A 16,198-nucleotide genomic window follows, 5' to 3' on the forward strand; every position below is an offset into this window, starting at 1 on the left:
GTCACGATATAAAAGTACTACATATAAAGTTACCGGTCACGATATAAATGAATTTATATACTAATAAATGTAAACTATACATCTTAAGTTATCGGTCAAGCATCTACTACTACATATACAATTTATCCTTTATCAAGTAGTCAACAAAACATCCTCTAGCTCTTATACCATTAAATGGCTTTTACAATTTCTAATATTTGTTTATATATAATTATTAAAAGTACTAAATCTGTCAACCCTTTCATCATATATAATAAACATTTAACATATACACAAATTATTATATATGTATATAAAAATGGTGTACTAGGAAAAAAACATAGTTTAATGATTGGAAAATTGTCCTTTGTTAGGTTGTGGATTAAGGTTGTAATTTTTATTCAGAGTAAAACTCATTTAATGTCTGATTTGGTTTCTGAGTGCTGCAATATTATAGTTTCTGAAAGAAAATATACGTGAATAAGTGAATAACTATAGTCTATTTAATCAATATTATGAGTTTATTTTCAAAAACACGGTCGCTTATTTCTATTAATCATTTTATTTTAAAAAAATACATATTTTTTAAATGATATTTTCCGAACATTTAATTCATCATAAAAATTCAAGATCAGGAATTTTAATGATCATTAAATTTAATCATGCATTAGTAATGTGTTTGGAAACACTTTATAGCCAATAAATTACTGATGATCATTTAAGATTTGTAGGTACAAATCAAGAAATGCAATGGAACTTTTCCATCTTAATAAAACTACATAGGTAATTTGTGTTGCATGAATTATTTTGATGTTCTTTTAGCATTCTTCTAGCGATGTAACTAAGATCAAAATGAAATTTAAATAAAAAAAGAAAAGAAAGCAACAAATGGATCTCGAGATGGATGATTGGATGTCAGTATCGGGTTTCTAACGTGCATTTGTTATTTATGTTTTCATTATAATCTATTCAAAAGAATATGAAAAATGTAACAACCTACCTTGGTTTCTACATTGTATGACACAATGACTAATAATAAAAAACATATAACTTAAAATCATAGATTTATAGATACGAGAATCATGTACTATACTGGATGCATGTAAAGATGATCAATTAAATAAATATGTGCAATATAAATATAGTAATTTAATAAATGTAAATTATACATCTTAAGTTACCGGTCAAGCATCTACTACTACATATACACATTTATCCCTTATCAGGTAGTCAACAAAACATCTTCCAGCTCTTATACCATTGAATGGCCTTTACAATAACATTCCGACCCTATCCCTACCTTGCTCTCATACCACGTATAGTTATCACAATCTAAACCACATGGAAACACGCAAAAGTAAGCTTGAGTAAAAAGAAACCACATATATACAACACAGGAACATCACATCATTATATCATCTTCAACAACACAACAACATGGCAATTATATGCATCACAATCATAAGTGGCGTCGGACATTAGTTACTGAAGAAACATGTGTTGATATATTGATGAATTGTTGAAAATGAGATCAATAGAAGTATATGTTGCATTCTTTAAAGTTGTTAAGTGTTGTTATTCTATATATGATGATGTTCTGAGATGAATGATGATTGAGAAGATTATTATAAGTTAAGATGTGCATGTTGAGTTGTAGAGTTGGATGTTGGTTATGTAGCTGTGTTGAACATGAAAGAAATTGTTGTGTTGTTTGAGATGATGAATGTTGAGAATGCTTTGGACATTTAGGCATGATATTGTTGAGTTGTGACAATCAATCTAAGTCTAGAGGAAAAGTTTTAAAAATCCTTAGTAGTAAGACTTAAACACACATATATAAAACAATTACAATATATAAGTCAAGTCAATATATATTAATTAGAAGTGACCAATCGTGTAAAATATAAAATTAGAATCTTAATTCCTAACTAAATATTAGAAAAACGTGATATTTAAAAAATAATCTCATAACAAACTTAGTTACACTAATTAATCTCATAGCATATTTATATCCAATTAACCTATCGTGTCATATTCAATGTAACCTTAAACAAAACTCAATACGAATTTTATGGCGATATGACATTTGGCTTCCGATTTCACGGTGTAAATTAGGTACATCAACTTTTTTTCACACTAAATATGTAAGCATTATGCAGATGCCGTGAATTTTCAAACATAAATTGTGGGTGTTTAAGACTTTATTAAGCTAAATCTAAATTGATAAAATTATGTCGAATGAGAGTTGTTTATAATAAAATATTATTTTAATTTATCACATGTAATTTTAAGTTGTTTAAAATTATAGAGTTGTTTATAATCAAAATTTTATTGCAAGTTTGTTTAATATATATATAAGATAAAATATGAAATATTAATAAATAAATAATATTTATGAATCAAATAATATTCTGATAAAAAGTTGCATTAAAGTTAAAATTAGTGAATTACATAAAGTTGTGATGGTAAATAAAAAATAAAGTGAGAGTTTTTTATTTCAAGGGAGTGGAGAAGCTCTAAGTTAGATTCTTTTACCTACTTTCCTTGTTCGGCGGGTTGCAGGTAAAAGCTGTTTCTCTTTTGGCAGTTAAAGGATGCATCGATGCACTGTTCAGCAGAAAGAGCCTATAAGAAAAAAATACTTTATAAATTTAATTTGTACTAAAAAAAATACTTTCGAAACAATTTACTCTTTTTTTTTTCTATTTTATTTCTTTGAACTTAGATAGATTGCGCAATTTCAGGCCTTTGAGATTACAAATTTCACACGGCTTTTAAATTATAATCGTGCGCGTTTGCAAACAATCGAAACATGAAATACATAATTTTCTTTCTAGTGGAAGCAGCATAAAAGAAAAAAGGTAATCCATTCAGTGTGACGAATACAATGGGAGGAAGTAATCATGTCATAATTTACATCCATACAATGGATTAACACAAAAAGATTCACATGAATTTCCAAATGAAGACTCCAGATACACAACAATAATGATGATACAAGCACATAAAACAAAAAAACAAGAGCCCTAAGCCCTAAGCCCTTGTCTTGAAAGGAATTGCTCGGATGATTATCTGGTGATACACAGCAGCAAGTGCAGCTCCAATGAAAGGTCCAACCCAGAAAATCCACTGCAAAACCACAAAAATCATAAATTCCATTATTTTTTAAGCCACATTTAAGTCTCAAGTCAAACAAATAAATAAATAAATAATATATAAGTGGATACTATAAGATTTTTGAATTAATATCAAACCCACATACATTCTAAGAAGAACAGAAATATAACAAAAATTTAAACAAAGTAAAAATAGAAAAATACCTGATCATCCCATGCATGGTCCCTGTTGTAGATGATGGCAGCTCCAAGACTCCTAGCTGGGTTAATACCAGTTCCTGTGATGGGAATGGTAGCCAAGTGGACCAAGAACACAGCAAATCCAATGGGAAGTGGAGCCAAAATCTACAATTATTATCATACCATAAATTAACCACATCATTAATTGCAAAATTGTAACATACCCATTTATTTATAAGCCAAAATGGAAAGAATAAAATACATACAGGAACATGAGAGTCCCTAGCATTTCTCTTGGCATCAGTGGCAGAGAAAACGGTGTAGACAAGAATAAAAGTGCCTACAATCTCAGCTCCAAGGCCATCACCCTTGGTATATCCAGAAGCCACAAAGTTTGCTCCACCTTTGAACATCTCATACCTACCATTGCCCTCAAACCCCTTCACCACACCAGCCCCACAAATGGCTCCAAGGCACTGCATGACAATGTAGAACAGTGCCCTAGTCAGGGACAGCTTCCTTGCCAAAAACAGACCAAAGGTCACAGCTGGGTTGATGTGTCCCCCTGCAACAACAAACAAACACAGATCTGGCTTAGCTCAAAATATTTCAACCAAAAAAACATGTTAGAAGTCCCACATTGACTTATAATATCACCAGAATGGTGTATATAAGTAAAGACATCATGAGAGTGCAACAAAATACCTGATATTCCAGCAGTGCAGTAGACAAGGGCAAAAATCATGCCACCAAAGGCCCAAGCAATGCCTTGAATGCCAACAGAGGAGCACTTGGAGGATGAATTGTTGACACCCATGACAGTTAAGATGGTAATGTAGAGGAACAAGAATGTGGCCACAAACTCAGCAATTCCAGCTCTGTAGAAGGACCATGATTTGAGCTCACCAGGCTCAAACAGAGGAGCTGGTGGTGGCTCCTTGTAGTCCTTGTCACTCTGAGCTGCTGTTCCAATTGGTTGCCTTTCTGAGAATTTGTTTGCTCCAACCTTAACATCTTCCTCTTTGTTCTCCATTTTCACTCACACCCTTTCCTTTCTTTTCTTATCTCACCTTCAGATCACAATAGTCTCATTATATAGTGGAAAGAGGAAAGGAACTCCATTATTTGCAAATACTTATTATTTTTATAAGCTAAAAGGTTAAGTGTGACTGTTTTTTTGTTTTTAGCAAATTCCAATGCGCTACTGTACTGTTATGCTTTGGTTTTCATTATATATTACTTTTGGGATTAAAAAACTAATAAGACGAGGGTTAGTTAAAAGGATGAATCATTTTTAGCAGCTACAAGTCTACAATGCTACATGCTGGTTGCTTTGTCTTCTTGTTATCCGCCGCAGACTTCTCGATGTCTTCCTCTACACTTTAATATTTTGTCTTTTCAATGATTCTTTCTGTTTTACATTTACAAAAACAGTTGTCATGCTTTTCAATCAAACAATATCAGTATCATTATCATGTAAATTAAAGTAGTTTAAATATATTTTTTCATCACGTTCAAAATTATTAAGAATATATTTAATACTCCTACGAATATTAATAATGCCCGGTTACTAAGACAAAAAATAAGAAGCGGAGGACTTGGATTTTACTGAATACTATAATAGCACCGAGATAGGAAAAGAAGATTCATTTTTATGGTATTTAATCAGTGAATGAATTATGGTACATAACAAAATATGAGATGAATTTCTGTTAGAGGCAATATAAATTCAATAATGTTAGCCGTTATGCATGATGGTATGAGACTATGACTATGACTCTATGAGTAGTGTTCCGTTTGGGAAAGTTAAAACTTGAAAAATAGGAAGGCTTTAACTTTAACGGTAGGCAAATGAGAGCCACAGGATCAAGAAAGGAATCGGATGGGCGAGAAGAAGTGGCCGTTGAGAAAGTGACAGGCACATGGAGATGGCTCTTTGGTCCTTATCAAAGTGTAGTTTCTGGTTATTGTCCTGCAACACTCACGTTAGTATTACTGTTGCATTGCACTTAACAAAGATGCCATAATTACGAATCATTTTTTCTTATATTTATTTCATCAACAATAAAAAATTATAGTTAGTTATTTCAATATGATTCTGATTTATTTAAGATTTTAAATATATAAAACACAAGATTGGATTAATGATCTCAATTTGTGTTATATAAATTTTAATATTGTATATAATTAAATTGTAAAATTAAAAATATATATAATTATTCAAAACATTTATTTTCTTAAAGAATATTGGATATTCAGGCAAGTCATGTCATAAACACTCCTCTAACTAAATTGTACTACACATAAAATGCTTATAAAATTTATTTGCATAATAGAAAATGTAAACAAGAAAAAAATATTAAATAAAATATTTAAGATTTGAATAGACATGAAAAATTAATATAAAATAATTATGTTGTTAAATATTTAAATTATTTTTTAATGAAACTCTTAAGATGATTATTATAAAGTAAAAAATACAATAATTAACAACTTATGATTAGATAATGTGAAAAAAAATTACATTATCAGTACATATGTTATTTATTTTCTAATTAATGTGACATAAATAAATAAAATATTGTATTACATTAATAAAATAAGAAAAACATTCAGATTGTTTTATGAAAAAAAAGACTGCAATATATAAAAAATAATAATTAATTTTCTAAAATTACAGATACGAAGCATATTTGGGGAATAGAGAAAATAAAATACTTCACGTACATAATTTTGAAACTCTATTTAATAGTTTTTTCTTTTAACTAATTTAAATTAAGTATTTTTAGAAAATGCCATTATAGAAAGGTATATAAATAGTATAATTCAAAAAAATAATTTCTTCGATAATTAAACAACTACGCTTTTATATTTCGAATTATAGTTGTTGTTTTTTTTTTTATATAATTAACTTGTACATCTATGTTTAAAAAATGTGATAATTAAATTTTGAGTCATTTATATAAAAAATATATATAATTACAAAAATAACTTTATTAAAAGTGATCGATAAAATTCTTTTTTTTTTGTAAAGATAAGAAAGATTATAAAGATGGTCGCAATGAGGATTGAACCTAGGTTCTCATGTTTCTAATTATCTCAACTTCTCCCCACCTAACCACTAGACTAACTCTAGTAGTCATCAATAAAGTTTTTGATTAGTCATGAACTTAATTATGGATATAACATAATTAAAAAAATAAATAAAACATGTTACTTAGAAGAATAAACATTCAACACAACTTATTAAAAGGATGCATAGCTTGCTTCATATATGTGGAGATTTTGAGTGATTTTAGGGATTATTGTCTTTGATATTACATTTGTATTATTTGGACGATGATGAAGAATAAGGAATAATGAAGAGCATGGTGTATCAAATATTGGTGGAGTTTGATTATGGTAGGGCTAATCCTGAGTGTCACAACATGATTATGATTGCATTGCAAACCAAAAGTAGACAGAGTGGGACCGTCAGGATTTGTGCACAACAGCTCATACTCGAGAGATACCCTGTTGGTCTTGGACCTGCGCGTCACATGCGGATCAAGTTTTTTTTTTATTTATTTTTTTTTACTGATCAAGTCTAAATTTAAATACATTAAACTTTTTATTTTTTATTTAATTATAAGTGACATATTTTTATAATATCATGTTATATAATTAAGTATCATAACAACTGAATTTTACTTTTTATGTTTCAAGTTTAAAAAAAAATGATCAAATTAATTTTTGAAATTGTATACTATTTTCAATTTAGTTTTTAATTATAGTGAAATTAAAAAAAAATCTTCGAAAATGTAATTCGTCGTTCATTTGAGTCACTCTGTTAATTAAGCTTTGTTTTCTTAAATGGAAATGTCTATATGACATTGTCATGTCATGTGACATATGTGGAGTGATACGTGTTATGTGGTTGTATCACATGACAGATATGTATCATGTAACATAATTATAATATAATATCATTTTAATCCTTGAAAGTGTAACACAATGCCACTTTAGTTCTTGAAACTATAACTTAATCCCTAAAAGTGTAACACAATGTTACTTTAGTCCCTAAAATTGTAATTTAATGTCACTTTAGTTCTAGAATTTTAACTTGACGTCACTTTAGTCTCTAAATGTGATCATAATTTTATCTTGATAAGATAATTATGATTTGAATATTTAATATTTACACAACAAAATATATAATTAAGTTAATATTGTAAATGCAGTGATAAATATATTTAAATAAATCCCACACCTTGTCCTAAAGGGTTTCCATTTGATTCAAGTCCAACATCACTCCATTTTCGTCCGACATCAATTTAGATAGAGATGATTCTCTTTCCTTACACTCGACACCATTCAAACTTACGTTCGACGTGATCAAGTCAAAAATGATTCTCTCTCTTCACGTTGACGTTACTAATCATGTGGCATTAAGAGAATATAAATCCTTGACTTCAAACCATGTGCAATGTCATGAAGGCGTACCTAATGCAACATCAAATAAATTTTGCACTTATGTAGAAATTAGATTGGCCAATCTACCCAAAATCTAGCCAAGAATCCAACATGCAACAAGATATACAACATATTTTCAATTTGTATGACTCAAAAGCAACTCCAAAATCAACATGCAACCAAGATTCACAAAGATCATCAACTACCCTTCACAACCAACATTTCAAGACACTCCAACTCTATCAATTCTCATTTCATAAATTCAATCAATTAACAACTGTATATCAATGATTATAAGCAACAACAAATCACCATTCATAAATATTGATTCGAAAACAAGTTTCCTTTACCCCTTGTTGATCTAAACTAAGAAGAGAAGAAAAGAAAGAAGAATTTCATACGATTTCTTTAACTTGAGATTCTTGGCTCAATACGCTTTGAATCTCCAACTTAGCCAAGTGATTTAACCATAAGGAAGGAAGAATAAAGGGATTTTAGTATAGAAAAAGGATTAAAAAAAAACTTGAATTTCAAAGAGCTCCTCACTAATTCCTCTTTAAAAAAATTTAAAATATAAATTTATGAAATTCACATTTTAAAAAAAATTAATATATTCTTTATAGGATGATCGAATTTAACTATATTTAAAATTATCTTAAAAACAACCTAACTCTTAAAATTCCTTAGCTACTAGAATTTTCAAACAACAACACTATCAATAACTCAATTAATCATTCAATTAAAGTAAAACACTCAAAACAATGTTACACTCTTTCACTAAAACCAACCTTTGCTGATCTCCCTCTCACAATATTGTAAATACTAAAGCCTTTTTTATTGTATTTAGAATGAACAGATTCGTGTTTACAAATTTTGAGACCTTTAATAAATTTTATGTTATATCATAATATAATTTATTATATTTAATTTTTTATTTTATTATTCTAACTTTTGAACCGTGAATTTAATAATTATGGTTTAATAATAAAACAATTTCAACGTGACGTTTAACGATAGTTCATTCGATCATTATTTTGTAACAAAATAATCTCAATTAAATCTTAAAAAAATAATTTGAAAATTTGTAATAATTTTTTTACAAAAAGGGAAAGTCAATTACCAGTTTCATAATAGGTCTACGCGTAAAGTGACAAAAACCCATCAATTTTAAGTAATTTAACATTTCTCTCTTCTTAATTTATTTTATTTAAAGAAGTATACTTTAAAACATAACATAATTTTAGGGTAAGGTTGGCCATGAAGCATAAATTTGGACATTTTCGAACGCAATCCGAGAATGCTTCTAGCTCCTAGGTGAAGTTTTTCCCTTATTATTCAGAGCAATCAAATTTTTAAATTAAAAAAATGTCTAGCCTGATTTTAAAATGAAATAATCTTGGATTCTCTTATAATATAAAATTAGGATTATGCCTACATTTTAACCCAAAATAAAATAAATAATTTTTTTACCTGTTGAACATAGCAATATCTTTGCCAGAAAGAAAATATGGAGGCTTTTGGTACGTGGGTAAGTGGGACAGGCTGGCAGGATTGGTTTCATAGAACATTATATTTGGCATCTAATCCAAAAAGATTATATGCAACCAATTATGTCATTATTACACTGTACAGGTCGGAGTTTCATTATCTCCTTCAATTTCATTATGTTGTTGGAATTGATATGTGATGTGCACATGGATGGTCTTTCTCAATTCTGCTTCTCCTCTGGTCCACGAAATGTCATAATTAGAAGTGTCCATGTATACATGCATGAGCATGAAACTATCACTACCTAGCTAACTAATAATTACTAATTAAGCTGTTTTGCAATGTTGTAGACGAAATCATTTTCTTTTTCTTGATTAAAAAAAAAGTAAACGAAAGAAGATTCTTCCAAATTATTCTCATCTATTAAATTTTAAAACTAGCAAGAGTGCATGGAACAATTAATGTATGGTAGTCCTGGTAGTGGTAGGCCATGCCCATTCATCAAGTTTAGTTCCTAGTAATTAGAAGACTAACCACAATTTAAAAAAAATTAAAACAAAAAGAAGGAAGTAATCAATAATCATCGTTGTTAGTCAAACTTCAAAAAATAAATTCTTAAAAAAAAAAAATAACAGACATGGTAAGTACAGGTAATGACAGACATGGCCATCGTTTGCCACCCAATTTACCTGCCAGAATGGACGTACATTAGTCAGAGAAGAAGCTTTTTAATCAAATGATACTAGCAAGAAGAGGCCTTGTTTTTCTAATAGTTTTAAGCAATAATTAATGAACATTATATTAGTGGTAGTGGGACTTGTGAGATGATGCTTTCATCAGAAGAAAAAATTCCTTCACCCTAGTGCCTCCTACCTCCCTCCAGATTTTTAATTCTTGAAGTAAATTTTCTAAAAATTTACTTAAGCAAATTTTAATATTTATAAAAATTTAAAATTTCTATTTGAAGTAAATTTATATTTTTAATATTTATAAAAAAATAAAATTTAACTTTAATATATATATATATATATATATATATATATATATATATATATAAGGAGGGCTCAAACGATACCGGTGTAACTTTTAGTAAGTGTTACACCGCTCAATAATTTTATATTAAATGTAAATTTTGAAAATCTAACCGTTAAATTGAAAGTTCATATCTCTTAGATCATATATATCAAATTTTGTTAAAATTGAACAACAACTTGAAGGTAATCAAAGTATTCATATTTTAATATATTTTGAAATGTATATATTATGTCAATTTTGTTTTTATGAGAATGAAGTATCAAAATTTTAGTATATTTTGAAATGTATATATTATGTCAATTTTGTTTTATGAGAATGAAGTATCAAATCATCTTAGATTAATATAAAATTTGATATATATGATCTAAGATATATGAACTTTCAATCTAACGGTTGAATTTTCAAAATTCACATTTAAAGTTATTGAGCGGTGTAACACTTACTAAAAGTTACACCGGTGTCGTTTGAACCTTCCTCTATACATATATATATATATTATCTTTTTGCTCTAAAAAAAATATAGTAGGGTGGATATGAGAGCGAAGAGATACATACTTGAACTCGTACTTGAACCCGATTTTTCAAGTTGCATAAAATTTGTACCCAAACATGCTTAAAGTGGGTTTTTCCCGTAAAATCAAGTTTGAGTCAAATGGGTACCTACTTGTGCAAGTTTAATTTTCATGTTTAGTCTCATTCAATTGTTGACACTTGCATTAAAAAAAACTTTTTTTTAGTAATTTACAAATAATGTTATTTTATATAAAGAATTATATATGTCACGAAGGTTAGTATTTATTTAAAAATTAGAAGAAAAGTATGTGAATTAAAAATATTTTATGAGAGTTAAGTGCAATTTTTTCTTTTTAAAAAAAAAAGCTATACTTTGACTCTTTGGGATCAGCTTTATATCTACAATATGGAGAACTGTGAATTGTTATTAATGAAAGAGAATTTATTTTGATAGGTTGGGCCTTAAGACTCAAGAGCCCACTCCGGAAGAATATTGGTGCTGATTGTCGATGCTCAGAGACAGAGTGATGGCCTAAATATAAAGCTTCTCAAACTCTTGTTGGATAGGATATCCCACTTCGTTGGCCAAGTTCAATTAAGGATTTTGTTTAATTATACAGCACCGACTATATTTTAGTATTTTAGCAATAGTTGCTAACTTTTTATTGCGTCTAAAGTGAATCATCGATCAATAATTAAAAAGATAAATCTTCTTGAATTAATTGAAGAGAAATATTAATTTTACTCAGAGTTGATACTCGTAAGATGTACAGTAAATACAGAACGTATTAGTATATAAGAAAAATGCCCGTGAGAAGTATCCCTCCTCTAACAATAAAGACTGAATTTGTTATACAGAGTGAAGAAAGAGGAAGCTAACTATTGCATTAATTTAGTTAGAAGACGTAGAATTACATTGGAAAAGAACATCGGAGAAAGGGAAAAAGAAAGGAAGATAAAAAATTATGACTACATTTGTATAAACAAAAAGAAACGGTTGGATAAACTGTACTAAGCCTACTGTGCAATATTTGGCTGGATGGAATCTGAAGGCCATATTTTTGGAAAGCCCTCTAATCACGCAAAGCAAAGGCCCTTTTCTTCTAAGTTGCAAACAGTCCAGAACAACCCATTATTTGTCACAACAGCCTTAACTATCAAAATCAATGGCTCTCTGGCAACCTGCAACAGTAACAAGAAACAAAAACAAAATAAACATTATTTTTACTGAGCAACAGATGACAATTCTACTTCTTCTGTGTTTTTCTTTTTCTTTTATTATTTTGTAACAGGTGTTGTCTTAGACTGATATTGCCAATAACCAGCCTTGTCAAGTTACAAAATGACATAAAAGAGGAAAACATTGGACATTACCTCCATGGAAATTCACTTGTATCAATTCCAGCTTGGTGAAGCTCGTCAACATACTGCAATGCCTCTCGGCACTCTTCTCTATCATCAAAAAAATCCTTCTTTTCACCTTCTATTTGATATGTTTCATGGCCTTTACCAGCGACTACCTGCACCATGCATATAAAAGTATAACCCTGTTTAACTAATCACAACTCACAAATTAACATTCCTTGTTTTACTTATGATATGATATTCTTGAAGAATTAATTTAAAAAGATGTCAAAAGGAGGATAAAAGTTATTAAACTCCACTTGTAATGCTATCGGTACGTTATTTTTTTAATACAGTCAATCTACAGCTTATACAAAGACATTATCAACAGTAGACAATCAACGTGAAGTTTTCTCAACTCCAATACAGTTTAAGCAAGGCTAACTAAAAAGAGACAAATGAAACTGAATGTTGGAGGATGATTCATCCCCATGCAATAAGTTTAAATTACAAAGCAGGTCCATGAACTATTTGAGAATTTTCAAATAGGACCCTAATCTATTTTTTTTAGTTGGGTCCCCAAGCTAAAAAATTAATTATTTTAATGGGGTCCTTGACCTGTGTTGGTATAAATTAAAAAAAATACATAATCAGGGGCCCCATTAAAATAATCTTTAGTTTAGGGACATTAGAAAATTTTCAGATAGTTCAGGTCAGGGACCTACTTAGTAATTTAAACATAAATTTAAGCTTCTCCCCTATTTTATTCTCTTAATCAACATATTTGAATATAGTTGGTCCTTTATTCTTCAAATTTTTCAGAAAACCAAAAACTATAAATCCCTATCGCAGTACCAAGCACCAAATTGCTTTCAATTAAGTCACTTGCGAGTCATCACAACCTAGCTCAATTCTATATTAAAAGGCGAAATGTAGAATAGAGCTCCAATAACTTACAACCACATCTCCCTCTTCTCCCATTGCAACCGCAGCTCGCACAGCCACCCTCCTAATGTCATGGAGAAAAAGTCTATGACCATTTGGAAGAGGTGGATAATAGTCATTCTCTCCATATTTCAGGTAGTCCTGCATTGTCCATCCCACCCCAGCTAGCATATCATCCAATATATCCACTGGGGAAAAAAGGTAAAAAAGGCATGTAAAAATTAGGATTCTGAAGCTGTTTAGCAGCTAGTTAAAGCATGCAAAAGCATTCATACATTGTCTGTATTCTATGCTCAAAATACATACATGGATCTTCACTCTTGGGATTGTCAGATGTCAGCATGGTCACTTCACTTTTATCTGTTGCTATCTTGGTCATCATGGGTCTCTTACCCCTGTCGTCCTCACCACAGCATCCAATGACTTCAAAATGAACAAGAAATTGTGACATGCACAATAATGAAAGCATATTTCCATCAAATAATATAAGCCTTCAAACTTAGGCATGTACATAAGTATTGTGTAGTTTTATTAACTTAGGAAATCTTCTGCAGCAACAAGAGAAACCCAACACAAACATACCAGTTATGATCCTGCGAGGTCCAAGCTCTCTTACAGAATCAAGCAATCTAGACAATGCATCAGGAGTACTGGCATAGTCTACTATCACCCCATACGCTTGTTCCTCATCAATCAACTCACACCTCCCAGGAACTGCATCAACCTCCTCAATCCCTCTAACAATGTCCTCCAAGGGCGCCCCAACCGCAATCCCAACTGCCACAGCCGCAAGAATGTTGTAAATATTATGCTTCCCAAGCAAACCGGATGAAATCTCCAGTATACCCGTGGGAGTATTAACCAACACCTGTGTCTCAAACAAAGAAAGCTCAAACTTCAAAGGATGAACATCCGCATCCTTATTCTCCATGGCAAACGTCACAACAGGAACTTCCTGGCTCCCTTGCGCCACGAAAAAAGGCGCATTCGGATCATCCAAGTTAACAACCTTCCTATGCCTATCCGGATCCACCATCCTCGCAAACAACTTAGCCTGCGCGTCTCTATCACCCTCCTTCTCCGGACTCAAATTAGTGAAAACCGCAACATCGAAATCAACCTCCTCATACTTCCCCTCTCCCAACCCCTCACCACTCGCCTCCATGACTGCCGCCTCGGTCCCATTGAGAACCATCTTTGCCATCAAATTCTGAACCAAAACAGCATCAGAAACCATGTTTTGCAACTCCAACTTATTATCCCCATGGACATAAGAAGCAACCGAGTTAAACATCCCAGTGCGCAGCCCCATAGCTTCATACACACTTTTAATCAAATAGGTGGTGGTCGTTTTGCCATAAGTCCCAGTTATCCCAATCACAGCCATTTTAGTCGAAGGCTGTTTATAAAACGACGCAGCCAACTTAGCAAGAACAGCATTCGTATCTTCCACAATAACCAAAGCCTTACACCCCAAAGTATCCTCAATATCAATCTCTTTACTAGCCACAACAGCAACCGCACCTCTCTTATCAGCCTCAGACAGAAACATATGTCCATCGTTTTTCCGTCCAACGCAACACACAAACAAATCACCCGAAGTAACAATTCTCGAATCGTGCTGAATTCCGGTGATTTCGACTTCTAGGTCACCGGAAACAGACACAGGGACGACTTTAGTATCGTCTAAAAGTTCAGCCAAACTCATCTTGAACTTCCCTTCCACTATTCTAACCTTACTTTTCCCGTAACTGTCTAAATCGAATTCAAACGGAGATTCGGTCAAACCTCCGTCACCGTTACCGGTGAGTCCCTGGAGGCGTTCGATTTCGTCCAAATCGCCGAGCTCCTCCGGTTGGAGTTCGTCGACGGCGGTGAGTTGGTCTTGTTTCGGTGGATTAGGTTCGAGAAGGCCTTGGGAGACGAATTCCTTGCGCTTGAGGGCTATGGCTTTGTCGATTTCGCCGAAGAGGTCGTCCTCGGAGGAGTCGAAGGCGTCGGCGTCGGGAGCGTCTTCGACGTCGGCGATGGCGGCGAGGTACGTGGCTTGGTTGTTCTTGTAGTCTTCTTCTTCGATTTGGCGCGCGCGTTCGGCTTGGCGTTGGATTTGTTGGAAGGTGGAGAAGCCGTGGGAGGAATCCTCTGCGGCTTCCGGTGGGTCGTCGTCGGCTGGGCTTGGGTAGAACTTGCCATCGGGCCCAATGGCCCACGGGGCCCGGACCCGGACGAAGGGGTGGGAGAGGGGACGAAAGAAGTGTGTGCGTGTGGGTTTGTGGAAGTGTTGGAGCTTTACGGTGGATGAAGTTGGAAGTGTAGGAGAGAGCAAGTTAGGAACGCCAAGAAATGATAACGCCATCAAAGTTCAGAGAGAGTGGTGGTACTCGGGAGTACAATGAAGGGGTTTGTTTGGGTTTTAGAATTTTTTTTTTAATCACCATTCACCGGAAGGATTAGGCTGATGGACAGCCCAACAATCATTCTTTTCCTTCATCTTGGCCCAAATCTTTATGGACCAATATTTATGTTACTTGACACTCCATTTATGGACTTCATTTTAAAAAATGAAACTAGTTTTCACATTTTTTTTCACCTGGGCCTTCTAAAATGAGGCCCAAGATCAACCCATACAATTATTTTTGGGTTTAGTCCAAGTTAGGCCATTATTCAATTAAGTTAAAAAGACCTAAATTTAATTTGTGTTTAAAATCTAAAGCCTAAAGTTAACATTTCATTAGAAGGGATGGAGTTGATTCGAGTCACAGTCAAACATTCATTTTAGGCTTCTAAAATGAGACCTAAGCCCAAGGAAAAACTTGATTTGTATGAATTTTTTTTTGTAGACCAAGCTGGAATTGAGACATGATTGGATTAAGATTAAAAAAAAAATGCACAAATTTAACGTGGACTAACAATTTTAAATTCAATCCTTACAATTCATTCAGGTTATATTAGAATAAAGCATTTTATAATTTTAAAGAATTTCGAATTTTTAGAATTTTAATTGCTCAAATTCTTGTGTTTTAATTTTTTTTTGTTTGGATAAATAAATTAAATTTATTCATTTAGAAAACCTTGTAATTGGATAAAACAATTAAATTCTTCATTTTTAAAATTATATATTTTTTGGTGCATTTTTAACCTGTTTT

At 31.8% G+C, this 16,198-nt stretch overlaps 2 protein-coding genes across 2 annotated transcripts; both read right to left on the minus strand.

The window, feature by feature from the left end:
- Nucleotides 1-2,827: 2,827 nt before the first annotated feature.
- LOC109800241 (putative aquaporin PIP1-2) lies at nucleotides 2,828-4,383 on the minus strand. Its single transcript, XM_020361007.2, has 4 exons — nucleotides 3,981-4,383; nucleotides 3,542-3,840; nucleotides 3,300-3,440; nucleotides 2,828-3,108 (listed from the first exon to the last, which is right to left on the minus strand). The coding sequence occupies exons 1-4, from the start codon at nucleotides 4,306-4,308 to the stop codon at nucleotides 3,013-3,015; spliced, it is 864 nt and encodes a 287-aa protein (XP_020216596.1). The 5' UTR covers nucleotides 4,309-4,383; the 3' UTR covers nucleotides 2,828-3,012.
- A 7,240-nt stretch (nucleotides 4,384-11,623) lies between these two features.
- Nucleotides 11,624-15,453, minus strand: MURE (ALBINO OR PALE-GREEN 13). The gene is made up of 5 exons (XM_020361003.3): nucleotides 13,635-15,453; nucleotides 13,359-13,475; nucleotides 13,065-13,240; nucleotides 12,138-12,283; nucleotides 11,624-11,945 (listed from the first exon to the last, which is right to left on the minus strand). The coding sequence occupies exons 1-5, from the start codon at nucleotides 15,406-15,408 to the stop codon at nucleotides 11,927-11,929; spliced, it is 2,232 nt and encodes a 743-aa protein (XP_020216592.1). The 5' UTR covers nucleotides 15,409-15,453; the 3' UTR covers nucleotides 11,624-11,926.
- Between the last annotated feature and the right edge of the window lie 745 nt (nucleotides 15,454-16,198).

The sequence above is a fragment of the Cajanus cajan genome, chromosome 2 (genome assembly GCF_000230855.2).
Source record: "Cajanus cajan strain Asha chromosome 2, NIPB_CcT2T_4, whole genome shotgun sequence".
Taxonomy (NCBI): Eukaryota; Viridiplantae; Streptophyta; class Magnoliopsida; order Fabales; family Fabaceae; genus Cajanus; species Cajanus cajan.